The 14668-nt window shown below is 39.3% G+C and overlaps 1 protein-coding gene across 2 annotated transcripts in view; it reads right to left on the reverse strand.

Moving 5' to 3' along the window:
- The window catches only part of LOC147341981 (organic anion transporter 7-like), a 29571-nt gene continuing 14903 nt past the window's right edge, over positions 1 to 14668 (reverse strand). For both annotated transcript variants that reach the window (XM_086384478.1, XM_086384479.1), the window contains 5 exons: positions 5999 to 6114; positions 5112 to 5326; positions 1846 to 1954; positions 1179 to 1382; positions 1 to 173 (listed from right to left, as the gene is read on the reverse strand). In XM_086384478.1, coding sequence (XP_086240604.1) covers positions 113 to 173; positions 1179 to 1382; positions 1846 to 1954; positions 5112 to 5326; positions 5999 to 6114 — 705 coding nt within the window. In that variant the 3' untranslated portion in view covers positions 1 to 112. The remainder of the gene's footprint in view (positions 174 to 1178; positions 1383 to 1845; positions 1955 to 5111; positions 5327 to 5998; positions 6115 to 14668) is intronic.

Consider the following 14668-nt stretch of genomic DNA (forward strand, 5'->3'; position numbering starts at 1 on the left):
TCTATGTTTTTATCATACAGTTTGTTTTATTTATTCTTCACATTTTGTTAGTATTTAGGAAAGACACCAATTTTTTCTTCCTCTTTGATTAACAGTTCATTCCTGGAATCCCTTAACACTGTGTCACTTTCATGAAAGTATCTTCCTGCTTTGTTTTTCTTGAGCTTTTTTCCCTAGGACAAATACAAATAAATCAGTAAGCAAACACACAAAAATAAAAAGACATGGAAGAAGCCTATATGCCCTACATGTTTATTTTTTTAGAATAAGCTAATCTTTTGTCCACCAGCTTGGGTGAAAACTGTGACCTCAGCCCTGAGAGTTGGAATGAATCTTGTGAAGAAAAAGACCAACCTCCCAGAGCAAACTTTGGGAAGGCAGTTTCAATAGTTTCTACTTTTACTTTTGGACACCATTGCATTGGTCAAAAGTTTTTGGAAAAGGCAAATGGAACACAGAAAGTCATAGAATCCTTTCCCAGTCATCACTTTATTTTTTTTTTTCTCTAATTTTATTTTATTTTTAAACTTTACATAATTGTATTAGTTTTGCCAAATATCAAAATGAATCCGCCACAGGTATACATGAATCCCAATATTTACTACTCTTCTTCTCTCTTTTTGTAACATTTCATTTCCAGGGAAAGTCAGATGGTCCAAATCTCACAGGCAACACAGTAGGACTCTTTCCCCCGAGATACACTGCCATCTGTGGGAGGGGAGGGGCTCTGGTCTTCTCCTTGGTCTCCCTCAGGTCTTCAGTGACCTGGGCAGGTCACAGACCTACAGACACCAACAATCTCAGAGAGCTTACTGCCCTCTCTGGGCTGAGGTCTGCCAGGGTCTGAGGGATGAGAATCCCATGTTTGGATCAGTGCATGTTTGTGAAACACCTTTAGGAGTGTGTATGTCACACCAGAGCATCTAATTTTGGCTTCTTCACCACTGAACCTACTGGTGCATACTGATGTTGGTTTGGGTGATCCAGGGAAGCTTGGGAGAGTCTGAGGTCACTGTGGGGAGGGATGAGACTCTAGCTAAACCAAAGGCATGGATCACCTGGAAATAGCTTAGATCTTAGCTTGTTTGGGGGACAGTGTCTCAACTCATGTTTGGCCATCCTCGTCACAGACCCTGAGTGCACAACTCCCCCAAGGGACACTTAGAGGGTTTACTCACTCATTTTCCACATCCTGGATGGAATCAGGCAGAGGCTTATTCCTGGTTTCAGGAAGGAGTGGGACAACAAGACCAGCGAGGATGGGTAAGACTCCGTAGATGATCCAGGGCAGGTGAGGGGAATACACCGTTAGAATCATCAAGAGGGGAGCCAGGGCTGCCCCAGTATTAGCAGCAATTCCCATGATTCCCACAGATGTTACCCTTGGGGTATAAACAATAATACAAGAAAGTCAAGTACAAATCTACAATATAATTTGTGATTTATTATTTTGCTTTGATTATGGGAGATAGCATAGCAGTAGACATATGCTGATGACATATGCTTGCTTTTGAAATTTTCTGTTAATCATAAGCAATTTTTTTCAAATTCAAGTACATTAAGTGCATTAAAAAACAGTTTGATCATTAAAAAAGATACCATTACTCATGCCATCTATCCTTTGTGTGGTTCAGAAGACTATATAAGATGATGCATTTAAGGGCATCACCCAGTGCCCAACAAAGTCTGCTTTAAATAAATTTGCTTATAAATTGCTGGTGTTTTGTAATTATAATTGATTGCTTTGATAACTAACCAATCTTCTTTTCTTCCTTCAATAAATGTCAGTTAACTCAGAAAGGTCTGTTTTGATCCTGAAAGAGTATCCATGAGATTTCAGTATACCTGAGCACAGTAGGAATCAATTCACTTCCATGGCAAAAATTACTGGCAAATGTGGCAAAAGAAACTCCTGTTGCTAAAGCTGCCAAAGCCATACGCACGGCCTGCATTTCTGGAGAGAGAAAGACCAGTGAGGCTCATGAAATCTGAGCTGAAGCAATTGCATTCCTGTAATTACAAATGAAGAAGATCTGAATGGAGGTGTTTGCAAGTATACATTGCAGAGAAGCTGCACAGGGGTCGAAAATGTGCAGTGTCTAATAGGCTGAGAAATGTGACTTATCTACTTTTTAGGACTCATGATGAATAAAAGGGTCTGGGTTATTTCATCAATTCTCCTTGAATGTCTGAGATTTGCAGAAGAGGAAAAAGAAGGTGAGACCAGCAGGTGTTCTCTGGCACTAATTCTGTTCTGTGTCTCCTCTGGCCTTGAGGTAGAATGTAGAACTCTTGTTGGCAGTTTCTGAGGGGTATGATCATCACTTAAATCTTCATGAATTTGAAACATTGGTGCATATGCAATATTTACAAGGGACTTATATTGCAGAAGAATATAATAAAAGGGCAGGGCTGCTATGTTAATGAACAATTTGAAGAGCAACTAGATTTAGAATAATGTTAGAAAATCAGGAGTAAGGACCTTCACAAAGGAAAGAATGCTAGCCCTCGGGAAACACTGAAGGCAAGGTTCAGTCAGTTTCCACCCAGTTACAGAAAATCTCACAAGAATATTGCAACATTGGAGTGATGTTGATTGTAAGGCAGCAAACTTGCTCTGCTGATGCTGTTCAAGATGAAGAGAGGAGCAAGACTAAAAACAGAGCTACCATATGGCCCAGAAATCCCACTACTGGGCATATATCCTGAGAAAACCACGTGTATACCCATGGTGGATGCATGTTGATGTATGGCAAAACCAATATAATATTTTAAAGTTAAAAAAATAATAATAAAAAAATAAAAATAAAAGCACATCTACTCCAATTTGATTGCAGCACTGTTAACAATAGCTAGAACGTAAAAGCAACCTGAATGTCCATCAGCAGACAAATGAATGGATAAAGAAGAGGTGGTACATATATACAAGGGAATATTATTCAGCCATAAAAAGGAATGAAGTTGGACCCTTTGTAGTGATGTAGCTGATCCTGGAGTCTGTCATACAGAGTGAAGTTAGTCAGAAAGAGAAAAACAAGTACTGTATATTAAAGCATATGTATAGAATCTAGGAGAAGACTCTTGAGAGTCACTTGGACTGCAAGGAGATCCAACCAGTCCATTCTAAAGGAGATCAGCCCTGGGTGTTCTTTGGAAGGAATGATGCTAAAGCTGAAACTCTGGTACTTTGGCCAACTAATGCGAAGAGTTGACACATTGGAAAAGACTCTGATGCTGGGAGGAATTGGGGGCAGGAGGAAAAGGGGACGACAGAGGATGAGATGGCTGGATGCATCACTGACTCGATGGACGTGAGTCTGAGTGAACTCCGGGAATTGGTGATGGACAGGGAGGCCTGGCGTGCTGCAATTCATGGATTCACAAAGAGTCAGACACGACTGAGCGACTGAACTGAACTGATGGAATCTAGGATTAACATATATATATACTACCACATGTAAAATAGCTAGCTAGTGAGAAATTGCTGTATAGCACAGGAAACTCAGCTCAGTGCCCTGTGATGAGGTAGATGGGTGGGATGGGGGTGGGTAGGAGGGAGCTCCAAAAAGCAGGGGATCTCTGTATACACATAGCTGATTCATTTTTTTCATACAGCAGAAACTAACACAACATTGTAAAACAGTTATGTTCCAATAATAATAATAATAAAAAGATGAGGAGTGGAACCTGCTACTCAAGTATCATGTAAAATATGTAACTGCACACTGGGAGTCACGTGAAGCATGGTGACCATCTGGGTTCCCCTATTTATTACACATGATTGCTTAATTCAGTGAAATTGATTCTAAGAGAGGCCCTTAACTACGGTGACTTGTTCCTAATGGATATTTCTTCTCTGCCTGAAGATAAGAAATTTTTGTTTTCTTGAGGTCAAGACCACACCCCTAAACCAGAGTTGGAGAATATATATACATTCTGGAGACAGAATCATGGAATAAAATGTCATGGTTCACTGCATGAAGCAGGGCACTCAAAGCTGGTGCTCTGGGACAACCCAGAGGAATAGGGTAGAGAGGGAGGTGGGAGGGGGGTTCTGGAATGGGGATACATGTACACCTGAGGCTGATTCATATCGATGTATGGCAAAAACCATCACAATATTGTCAAGTAAGTATCCTCCAATTAAGATAAATAAGTTAATTAAAAAAAAAGAGAGAGAGAGAGCCTGAAGAGAGGAAGTGACAGTATCGTGTCCTTGCACGAGATGCAGCCACAAGGTCTAGATCCTCCAGGTTGTGGTTGTTTAGTCACTAAGTCGTGTCCAACTCTTTGAGATCTCATGGACAGTAGCTCGCCAGGCTCCATGGGGGTCTCCAGGCAAGAATACTGGAGTAGGTTGCTGTTTCCTTCTCCTGGAGATCTTCCCAACCTAGGGATTGAACCCACGTCTCCTGCATTGCAAGCAGATTCTTTACTGCTGAGCCACCAGGGAAGCTCCTAGACCCTTCATACTTACTATAAAAAGGCAGGGCTTCCCTGGCCATCCAGGGGTTAAGATTCTGCACTTCCACTGCAGGGGGCCAAACAAGCAAGCAAGCAAAGGCCCAAATGAAGCGTGACTGGGCAAAGCCAAGTGATCAAATGCTATCTTAGAGAAACTGCCAGTAATACATGGCATCAATTTCCAGATACTTCTTGGACATGATATCAGAGCCAACCTTGACAGATCTTTGGCTCTTTTTCCAGCAACTTAATAGCAGAATATGTACTAAAAACACCTGGGGCTTCCTAGGTGGCGCTAGTGGTAAAGAACCCGCCTGTCAATGCAGGAGAGGCAAGAAATGCAGGCTCAAACCCTGAAACAGAAAGATGCCCTAGAGGAGGGCATTGCAATCCACTCCAGTATTCTTGCCTAGAGAATCCCATAGACAGAGGATCCTGGTGGGGTACAGTCCATAGGGTCACAAAGAGTCAGACAAGACTGAAGTGACTTAGCATGCACATGTACTAAAACTCCAGATTGGTTTCGGGGAATTGTTAGAACCCAGTCTCCATTTTCTTCTTGCTTGCAATAGGTGTGACCAGTACAATTCATGAGAAATGAGGACGGGGAAGACATTTTCTTTCTTGAATATTTGGCCTTTTCTTACCTTCAGACACACATGTGATGGTTAGAGTGGAGACGGCCAGCAGAAATATGAAAAGCATCTGGGTTATTCGACGGCCCAGGTGATTCAGTGCCAAAAGAGCGGCGTAATTAGCTGGGATGGTGACTATGCCAAAGAGAATCTGGAACATGAAAATATTGCTCCCCAAGTGCTGGAGGTGGAGAGTCAGGCCAAAATGGGTCAGCACATTTGCAAATCTGTGGTGAACAAAGGTGAAAAACACATAAGTTTAGACTATAGGTCCTACAAATTGCAATAATATTGGCCCAGACAGGCAGTGTTGGCGATAAACTATTAAGGAATGGTCTATTTTGTGAAATAATTCCTTGCAAGATTATCACTTTAAAATTATCTAAAATGATTGTATGATGATGGAGGTCACAATTGTTATTACACTTCCGGGGAGAGAGTTTTGCTATAGGGGAGATATGATGGAGCCTTCTAGAATTTTAGCTTTTTTTCTATACCTTGATCTGGGTGATGGCTATCTGTGTATGGAATTGTTCATTGAACAGCATATATTTGTTCATTTTACTATTTGTAGTTTTACTTTAATTAAAATTAGAACAAGTGAAGAAACTTATAGCCAAGATACTCATAGCCAATCATGTGCCATGATTGACATTCTCAGCATCTGCAGTGATGAGCCTGGTAGGGTGGTGTGACAAACAGAACTCCTCATTGTATAATTACTTCCGTGCTTGTCTTTTCATAACCTTTTCACTTTTAGCCAAACATGGCAACCATATTCTTAACTTCCTCATACTTTGTCTCAAGTCTGCCCCTCTAGCATGTTATAGATGTTGAAATAACAAATACAATCACATCTCCACTATTTTAACATCCCTCATGTACTGTGTGAAGCCCACCTCACAAAGGACAGGAGACAGATCCTTTTACGCAGGTTGGGTGTGCGGAACAAGTCAAGCACAGAAGGTTTGGTCTCTGCTGCCTCCAGCTCCTCCTGCATGGCGGATCTCAGGACCTTCAACAAAACAAACTGTTCAGTGGTCGCATAATTGTAGGCTTTGTGAGGTTCCCAACAGAGGACCAGGTAGATGACTTCCCTTTGTTTCTACTGGAAAATACAGACACTGAATATGTAATGACAGGTGTACAGTGTTATGAATGGAGAGTTGTGGAGTTAAAGGGAAATTGTGTAGTGACAATGGCATTTTGGCATGACACTCAATTTGCCCACTGGGAATCAAAAGGGGGGTCAAGATTGTAGATTTAGGTCAGGAAGGCACTAATTGAAGAGTTACTTGAATTTAGGTCCAAAGCTTCATTTTTCAAAGTCTGGCAACTGAGCTTGGTTCTCAGTTGGCTGCTCTTGGTAGAAAAAACATTTTTTTCAGGAAGGAGACTAATTCTCCGGACAGGCTTAATTTTGGTCCATGAGTCAGCCTCTTTAAGGGAAATCCTAGCATGTTGCGTCTTCATGAATGAAATGCCTGGCATTAAATCTAAGGACAGAATCAGAGGAGATCTTGGAGTAGTAGATTTTACGCCCAGACTTTATTACCTGGTGTTATACAATGGCTCTGCCACTTGCCAGGTATGTACCTTGAGAAGTTAATTGAATATCTTTTAGCCTCAGTGTCCTTGTCATTCAAAAGAAGAATAAGCAGATGAGTAAATCAGAGAATCAGGATTAGGATATTAGGAGAATAAAAAATAATGCCTTTCTCACAAAGATTTGTAGTCACAAATGTGCATATCAGTTTACATCTAGTACAGCTGAGATCCTTATTAACTTATTAAGTAAAATTTTTAATTTATTAATTGAAATACAGTTGATTTATAATATTACGTTAGTTTTGGGCTTACAGCAAAGTGATCCATATATATATAATGCATATAATCATATGTATAAAAATTTTGAGGTTATTTTTATAATGGGTGTTATAAAACACTTAATATTATTCCCTGTTATAAAGTATACAGTAAACCCTTGCTGACTACCCATTTCATATATATTAGTGTTAGTGTTAGTTGCTCAGTTTGTGTCTGACTCTTTGAAACCCCATAGACTGTAGTCCACCAGGCTCCTCTGCTCATGGGATTCTCTAGGCAAGAATACTGGAGTGGGTTGCCATTCCCTTCTCCAGGAGATCTTCCCGACCCAGAGATCTAACCCGGGTCTCCTGCATTGCAGGCAGATTTTTCACTGCCTGAGTCATCAGGGGAGCCCATATATAATAGTGTGTATTTATTAATTCTATGCTCATAATTTACAGCCCCCCACCTCACCTTTCCCCTTTGGTAACCATAAGTTTGTTTTCTATGTCTGTGAATCTGTTTTCTAAATAGATTCATTTATATTATATATACAATATTGTAATTAGCCTCTAATTAAAATAAATAAATTTAAATTAAAAAAGATAAAAAATGTTTTTTAAAAAAGAATTTATGTATAAGTGATAAGTAGTTTGTCTTTCTCCGAGTTACTTCATTTAGTATGCTATTTTCAGGGTCCATACATGTTGCTACAAATGACAGTATTTCATTTCTTATGCCAATATTCCATTGTGTGTATACCACATCTTCTTTATTCATTCATAGGCTGTAAGTGTATTAGTCACTAGTTATGTCTGACTCTTCACAATCCCATGGGCTGTACTTCTCTGTCTATGGCATTCTCCAGGCAAGAATACTGGAGTGGGTAGCCATTCCTTTCTCCTGGGGATCTTCCCAACCCAGGGATCAAACCCAGGTCTCCTGCATTGCAGGTAGATTATTTACCGTCTGAGCTACCAGGGAAGCATTCATTGGATACCATTATCATTAACTGTAGTCACCATGCTGTACATTAGATCCCCAGACTTATATCTGAAGGTTTTTACATTTTGACCTGTGTCTCCCCATTTCTCCTTTTCTCCAGCCCCTTGCAACCACTATTCTGTTCTGTGCTTCTAAGAAACTGATTTTTTCTTTTTTTAAGATTGCACATGTAAGTAATATCATAAAATATTTGTCTTGCTTATTTCCCTTAGCATAATACCCTCCAGGTTAATCCATGTTGCTGCAAATGGAAAGATTTCCTTATAATTTTAAAAGTCAGAATAATATTCCATTGCATATGTCTGTGTATCTCACACTTTCTTTACTCATTTAACTTTTGAAGGACATCTAGACTATTTCTAAATTTTGTCTATTGTGAAAACTGCTAAATTAATATGGATGTGCAGATTTCCCTTCAAGATACTGATTTCATTTCCTTTGGATATACACCCAGAAGTAGAATTGCTGGGTCATATGGTAGTTCAATTTTTTAATTTTTTGAGAAACTACCATAGCATTTTCCACAATGGCTGTACCAATTTACATTCCCATCAACAAGTGTGTAAGGATTTCCTTTTTCAACATCCTTGTGAACATTTGTTATCTCTTATCTTTTTGACTGTAGGTGTGAGGTAATACTTCATTGTGCCTTTAGTTTGCATGTCCCTAAATTATGCTGAGCACTTTTTACATACCTATTGGCCATTTGTTTCTTCTTTAGAAAAATGTCTATTCAGATCCTTTGCTCATTTAAAATTGAATTATTTGCTTTTTTGATAAAAGTTAATAGTTTCTTTATATTTTTTGAATATTAACCCCTAATCAGATATATGGTTTGACACTTTTTAAAAATATAAATTTATTTATTTTAATTGGAGGCTAATTACTTTACAATATTGTAGTGGTTTTGCCATACATTAGTTTCTCCCAAGTTGTACATTGCCTTTTCAAACCATCGTTTTCTCAGTTGTGCAGAGGCTCTTTAGTTGATGCAGTCCTACCTTTTTATTTTTGCTTTTGTTGCTTATGCTTTTGGTGTCTTATTCAGGAAACATTGCCAAGACTCATTTCAAGAAGCTTTTTTCCTATTTCCACCCCCCACCCCCACCTCCCCACCTCAGGAGTTTTATGCTTTTCAGTTCAGCTCAGTTCAGTCGTTCAGTCTTGTCTGACTCTTCATGACCCCATAAACCACAGCACGCCAGGCCTCCCTGTCCATCACCAACTCTCAGAGTCCACCCAAACCCATGTCCATCGAGTCGGTGATGCCATCCAGCCATCTCATCCTCTGTCATCCCCTTCTCCTCCTGCCCTCAATCTTTCCCAGCATCAGGGTCTTTTCAAATGAGTCAGCTCTTTACATCAGGTGGCCAAAGTACTGGAGTTTCAGCTTCAACATCAGTCCTTCCATTGAACACCCAGGACTGATCTCCTTTAGGATGGACTGATTGGATCTCCTTGCAGTTCAAGGGACTCTCAAGAGTCTTCTCCAACACCACAGTTCAAAAGCATCAATTCCTCAGCGTTCAGCTTTCTTTATTGTCCAACTCTCACATCCATACATGACGACTGGAAAAACCATAGCCTTGACTAGACGGACCTTTGTTGGCAAAGTAATATCTCTGCTTTTTAATATGCTGTCTAGGTTGGTTATAACTTTCCTTCCAAGGAGTAAGTGTCTTTTAATTTCATGGCTGCAATCACCATCTGCAGTGATTTTGGAGCCCAGAAAAAGAAAGGCAGCCACAACAGTTTCCACTGTTTCCCCATCTATTTGCCATGAAGTGATTGGACCAGATGCCATGATCTTAGTTTTCTGAATGTTGAGCTTTAAGCCCACTTTTTTTTTTTTTTCACTCTCCTCTTTCACTTTCACCAAGAGGCTCTTTAGTTCTTCTTCACTTTCTGCCATAAGGGTGGTGTCATCTGCATATCTCAGGTTATTGATATTTCTCCCGGCAATCTTGATGCCAGCTTGTGCTTCTTCCAGCCCAGCGTTTCTCATGATGTACTCTGCATATAAGTTAAATAAGCAGGGTGACAATATACAGCCTTGACGTACTCCTTTTCCTATTTGGAACCGGTTTGTTGTTCCATGTCCAGTTCTAACTGTTGCTTCCTGACCTGCATACAGGTTTCTCAAGAGGTAGGTCAGGTGGTCTGGTATTCCCATCTCTTTCATAATTTTCCACAGTTTATTGTGATCTACACAGTCAAAGGCTTTGGCATAGTCAATAAAGCAGAAATAGATGTTCTTCTGGAACTCTCTTGCTTTTTCGATGATCCAGTGGATGCTGGCAATTTGATCTCTGGTTCCTCTGCCTTTTCTAAATCGAACTTGAACATCTGGAAGTTGATGGTTCACGTATTGCTGAAGCCTGGCTTGGAGAATTTTAAGCATTACTTTACTAGTATGTGAGATGCGTGCAATTGTGTGGTAGTTTGAGCATTCTTTGGCATTGCCTTTCTTTGGATTGGAATGAAAACTGACCTTTTCCAGTCCTGTGGCCACTGATGAGTTTTCCAATTTGCTGGCATATTGAGTGCAACACTTTCACAGCATCATCTTTCAGGATTTGAAATGGCTCAACTGAAATTCCATCACCTCCATTAGCCTTGTTCATAGTGGTGCTTCCTAAGGCCCACTTGACTTCACATTCCAGGATGTCTGGCTCTAGGTGAGTGATCACACCATCATGATTATCTGGGTCATGAAAATCTTTTTTTGTATAGTTCTTCTGTGTATTCTTGCCATCTGTTCTTAATATCTTCTGCTTCTGTTAGGTCCCTCCCATTTCTGTCCTTTATTGAGCCTATCTTTGCATGAAATGTTTCCTTGGTATCTCTAATATGCTTTTAGGATTTACCTTTAAGTCTAATCTATTTGAAGTTAATTTTTGTGAGTTGTGTGAGACTGGGACTCAGTTTTAATCTTTTGCATATGACTATCCAATTGCCCCAATACTGTTTATTGGAGAGATTATTCTTTCCTCATTGTGTGTTCCTTATTAAATTCGTGTTGAACATTTATGTATGGGTTTGTATCTGGGCTCTCTATCTGATCCACCATTCTTTGTGCCTGTTTTTATGCCAGCACCATATTGTTTTGATTATTATAATTTTGTGATATAGTTTGAAATCAGGATGTGTGATACCTCCAGCTTTGTTCTTCTTTTTCAGGATTGCTTTGGCTATTCAGGGTCTTTTGTGGTACCGTACAAGTTTTAGGATAGTTTTTTCCTACTTCAAAGAAAAATGCATTTGAATTTTGATAGAGATTGCTTGGGGAGAGATTGTATATTACTTGGGGGTAGTACGGATCTTTCACAATGTTAATTACTCCAGGCCAATACATGGAATATCTTTCCATTTATTTGTGTCTTCAGTTTCTTTCATTAATATTTATAGTTTTCTGTATACAGAAAAATTTCACCTCCTTGCTTAAATTATTCCTAAATATTTTATTTTATTTTTTTACTGTTGTAAATGGGTTTGCTTTCCTAATTTCTGTTTCATATAGTTGGTTGTTAGTGCATAGAAATATAATTAATTTTTAACATTGATTTTTTATCCTTCAACTTTACTAAATTTGCTTATCAGTTCTAACAGGCTTTTTATATGGAGTCATTAGGATTTTCTATAGTATAAACTTAATACACAGAAACTTCAATTAAATAGAATCAAGAGATTAGAAGGGGGAGCTTCCGTGTCTCGTGATAGTAGTAGAGCCCAATAGGAAGAAGAAAGGCTCCTTTTCTTTCCTGGCAAGGACAAACCAAGTAAGCCACGGACTCTCTGTTAGCTGGAAAGGACCTCCTAACTGCTTTTTCCTCCCTATAAAGGTGTTTTCTTTCCCTTGCCATGCAGGAACTTGCACATGGCTCACCATGGTTGCAAGCCCTGAAATGCAATTCTCTATTGATCCTGAATAAACCCATCTTTACTGGAGAGATACCTAGCAGTCTGTTTGTTTCATGTCAACACTGTACATAAGATCGTATCATCTGCAAGCAGAATTGATTTTACTTCTTCCTTTCTGACCTGGATGGCTTTATTTATTTATTTTTTGCCTAATTATTATGGTGAGGATTTCAAACTATGTTGAACAGAAATGATGAGTGTGGGCATCTTTGTCTTGTTCTTGATCTTAAAGAAAGGCTTTTAACTTGTCACCATTGAGTATGATGTTAGCTATGGGCTCGTCATATATGGCCTTTATTATATTTAGGTACATTGCCTCTATACCTGATTTTTTGAGAATTTTTGTCATGAAAGGATATTTAATTCTGTGGAATTTTGATCACAACAGTGACTGGGGTTCCTGGGAAAGGTCTCACCACAGTGACAGTGCCAGCCTTGGAGAAGAAACACAGTATCTAGGACTCCAAGTATCTCTGACATCTGATCAGCATAGGTGAAGCCTATCTGAGTCCTCAGAAGCAAAGTCTGTAAAAGTCCATAAGGGTTGAGACTTGCAGAAGTATCCTGCTCTCCATTTCCTCATAGGGTAAGATCCCTGCATGGGGACTCCTCCTGTCACCAAGCTACTCTGGATTGGAGCACAGGATGATGCAGGTAAAATGTTTCCTGCACTTCTTCTATGCAGATATCCCTTTGACTTTTGTGTTTCTGCTCTTTTGTCCTTGTAGTCCAGCCTTTTTCCAGAGCTGTTATCGTCAGTTGGTAGTTGTTTATTTTGGGCTTCCCTGGTGTCTCAGTGTAAAGAATCTGCCTGTCAGTGCAGGGGATGTGGGTCAGGAAGATCCCCTGGAGAAGGAAATGGCAACCCACTCCAGTGTTCTTTCCTGGGAAATCCTACAGACAGACAGAGGGGCCTGGTGGGCTATAGTCCATGGGGTTGCAAAAGAGTTGTACACAACTTAGTGGCTAAACAACAACAAGCTGTTTAATTATTGTTTTTATTGTTTTTAAGGGAGAGACAAGTGTTGGCCCATCCTAGCCCTTCATTCTGCTGATGATACTCTGCTGCTAGATATTTAAAGTCACATCTATTATTCCAATTTTCACTGGAGTGAAAAACAAAGATTTTGCTTTCCGTCTTTCTGCAAACTTAAAATTGTACCTAAGTTGTATGTGTTTTGGGGAAAAGAAATGTGTTATATACTGGGCTCTCAGACATTCAAGACTGGAATAATCAATAATGCATATATGTGAAATATAGAAAAATGGTACAGATAAACTTATTTGCAGGGCAGGAATACAGACGCAGATGTACAAGACAGACACATGTACTCAGTAGAGTAAGGGGAGGGTGAATGAATTGGGAGATTAGGATTGATATATATACACTACCATGTATAAAATAGATAGCTGCATGGCACAGGGTGCCTGTGATGATCTAGATGGGTGGGAAGGATGGAAGGTGGGAGCGAGGTCCAAGAGGGAGGGTATATACATGTACATATAGCTGGTTCACTTCATTGTACAGCAGAAACTAACACAACATTGTAAAACAATTATGCTCCTGTTAAAAGATAAAATGATATTTGAGTGGATATAAGTGGAACAAATTTAAGTTATGATTGAAATGGGTGTGTCAGGCAATTCATCAGATGAAGGTAAAACAAGATTAACATCACAAATTTCTAAATTATTTTTACAAAATAAAAAAAATCAAATTAAACAATATTGAGTAGTCATTCATGCAGTGAATCCATTTTGTAAACCAAGTTTCAGTTGTTCTTCTTGTGCAAAACTCTCTTTCTTCCCCTGGCACTGAGGTGATCGTCAGCTGCCTTTCACTTTGATAATGCTTTATTCTTGTCTTACTTACTGCTTGTATCACTTGTTTTTGTTATGTGCCTGGCCCTTGTAAGATCAAATCTTTCATTCTCTGTACTGGGCCAAACTGCTGGCAAATGTTAGATTTGGGCTTGACTATAAAGATAGTTCCTCAGAAATAAGTTAGTACAATTTAATTTTGTATGAGATAGGGTTATATCAATGCAGTTTTAAAAGAACCATAGGTCAATACCAATTTAGAGGTTTTCTTTTTTATTTCAGAAGCATGTATCAACATATTCTCCATCATGTCAAGGACCCTCAGGGGTATTATCCCCATGTAATGGCTTCATTATGGGAGAAACTTTGATTTCTTCCCAGGTGGCTCAGTGGTAAGGAACCCAGCTGCTAATGCAGGAGATGTAAGAGACACACCTTCAATCCCTGGGTCAGGAAGATCCCCTGGAGAAGGAAATGGCAACCCACTCTGGTATTCTTGCCAGGAATATCTCATGGACAGAGGAACCTGACAGGCTGCAGTCCATGGAGTTGCAAAAAGTCAGACACAACTGAGCATGCTTTGATTCCTTTCCCCCATCTTCAATTGAATCTTAACTCTCAGAAGCATTTTGCTTCTCCTTATTCAAATCTCTTTTAAAAAGAGCCTCTGCTTTCTTTTGGGAGTATAAAACTTTTCATTAGATATGTCATTGAATATGCTTCTAAAAATATTGCATTTCTTTTCCTGAACCAGCTAATTATTTTTTTTTTCCAATAAAATGAAGGTAGACTCTTTTTTTCAGGGTCTTCAGTAGAAATCTTTCTATCCCCTATCATTGCAAACATTTAGATTTAAAAATATCTGTTACTTTCCCCCTCATATCTATATGAAAGATTCTAGAAGGCTGGAATCCTGGCTTATTCTGTTATTCATGACCAAGTAACATGTCTCACACACTGTAATCTTTTGATAAATATTTTATGTATGTGCATGATATGATGAATGAGTCACT

The sequence above is a fragment of the Bos grunniens genome, chromosome 29 (genome assembly GCF_055505025.1).
Source record: "Bos grunniens cultivar Pamir isolate PY7600 chromosome 29, Bosgru_T2T1.0, whole genome shotgun sequence".
NCBI classification, from domain to species: domain Eukaryota; kingdom Metazoa; phylum Chordata; class Mammalia; order Artiodactyla; family Bovidae; genus Bos; species Bos grunniens.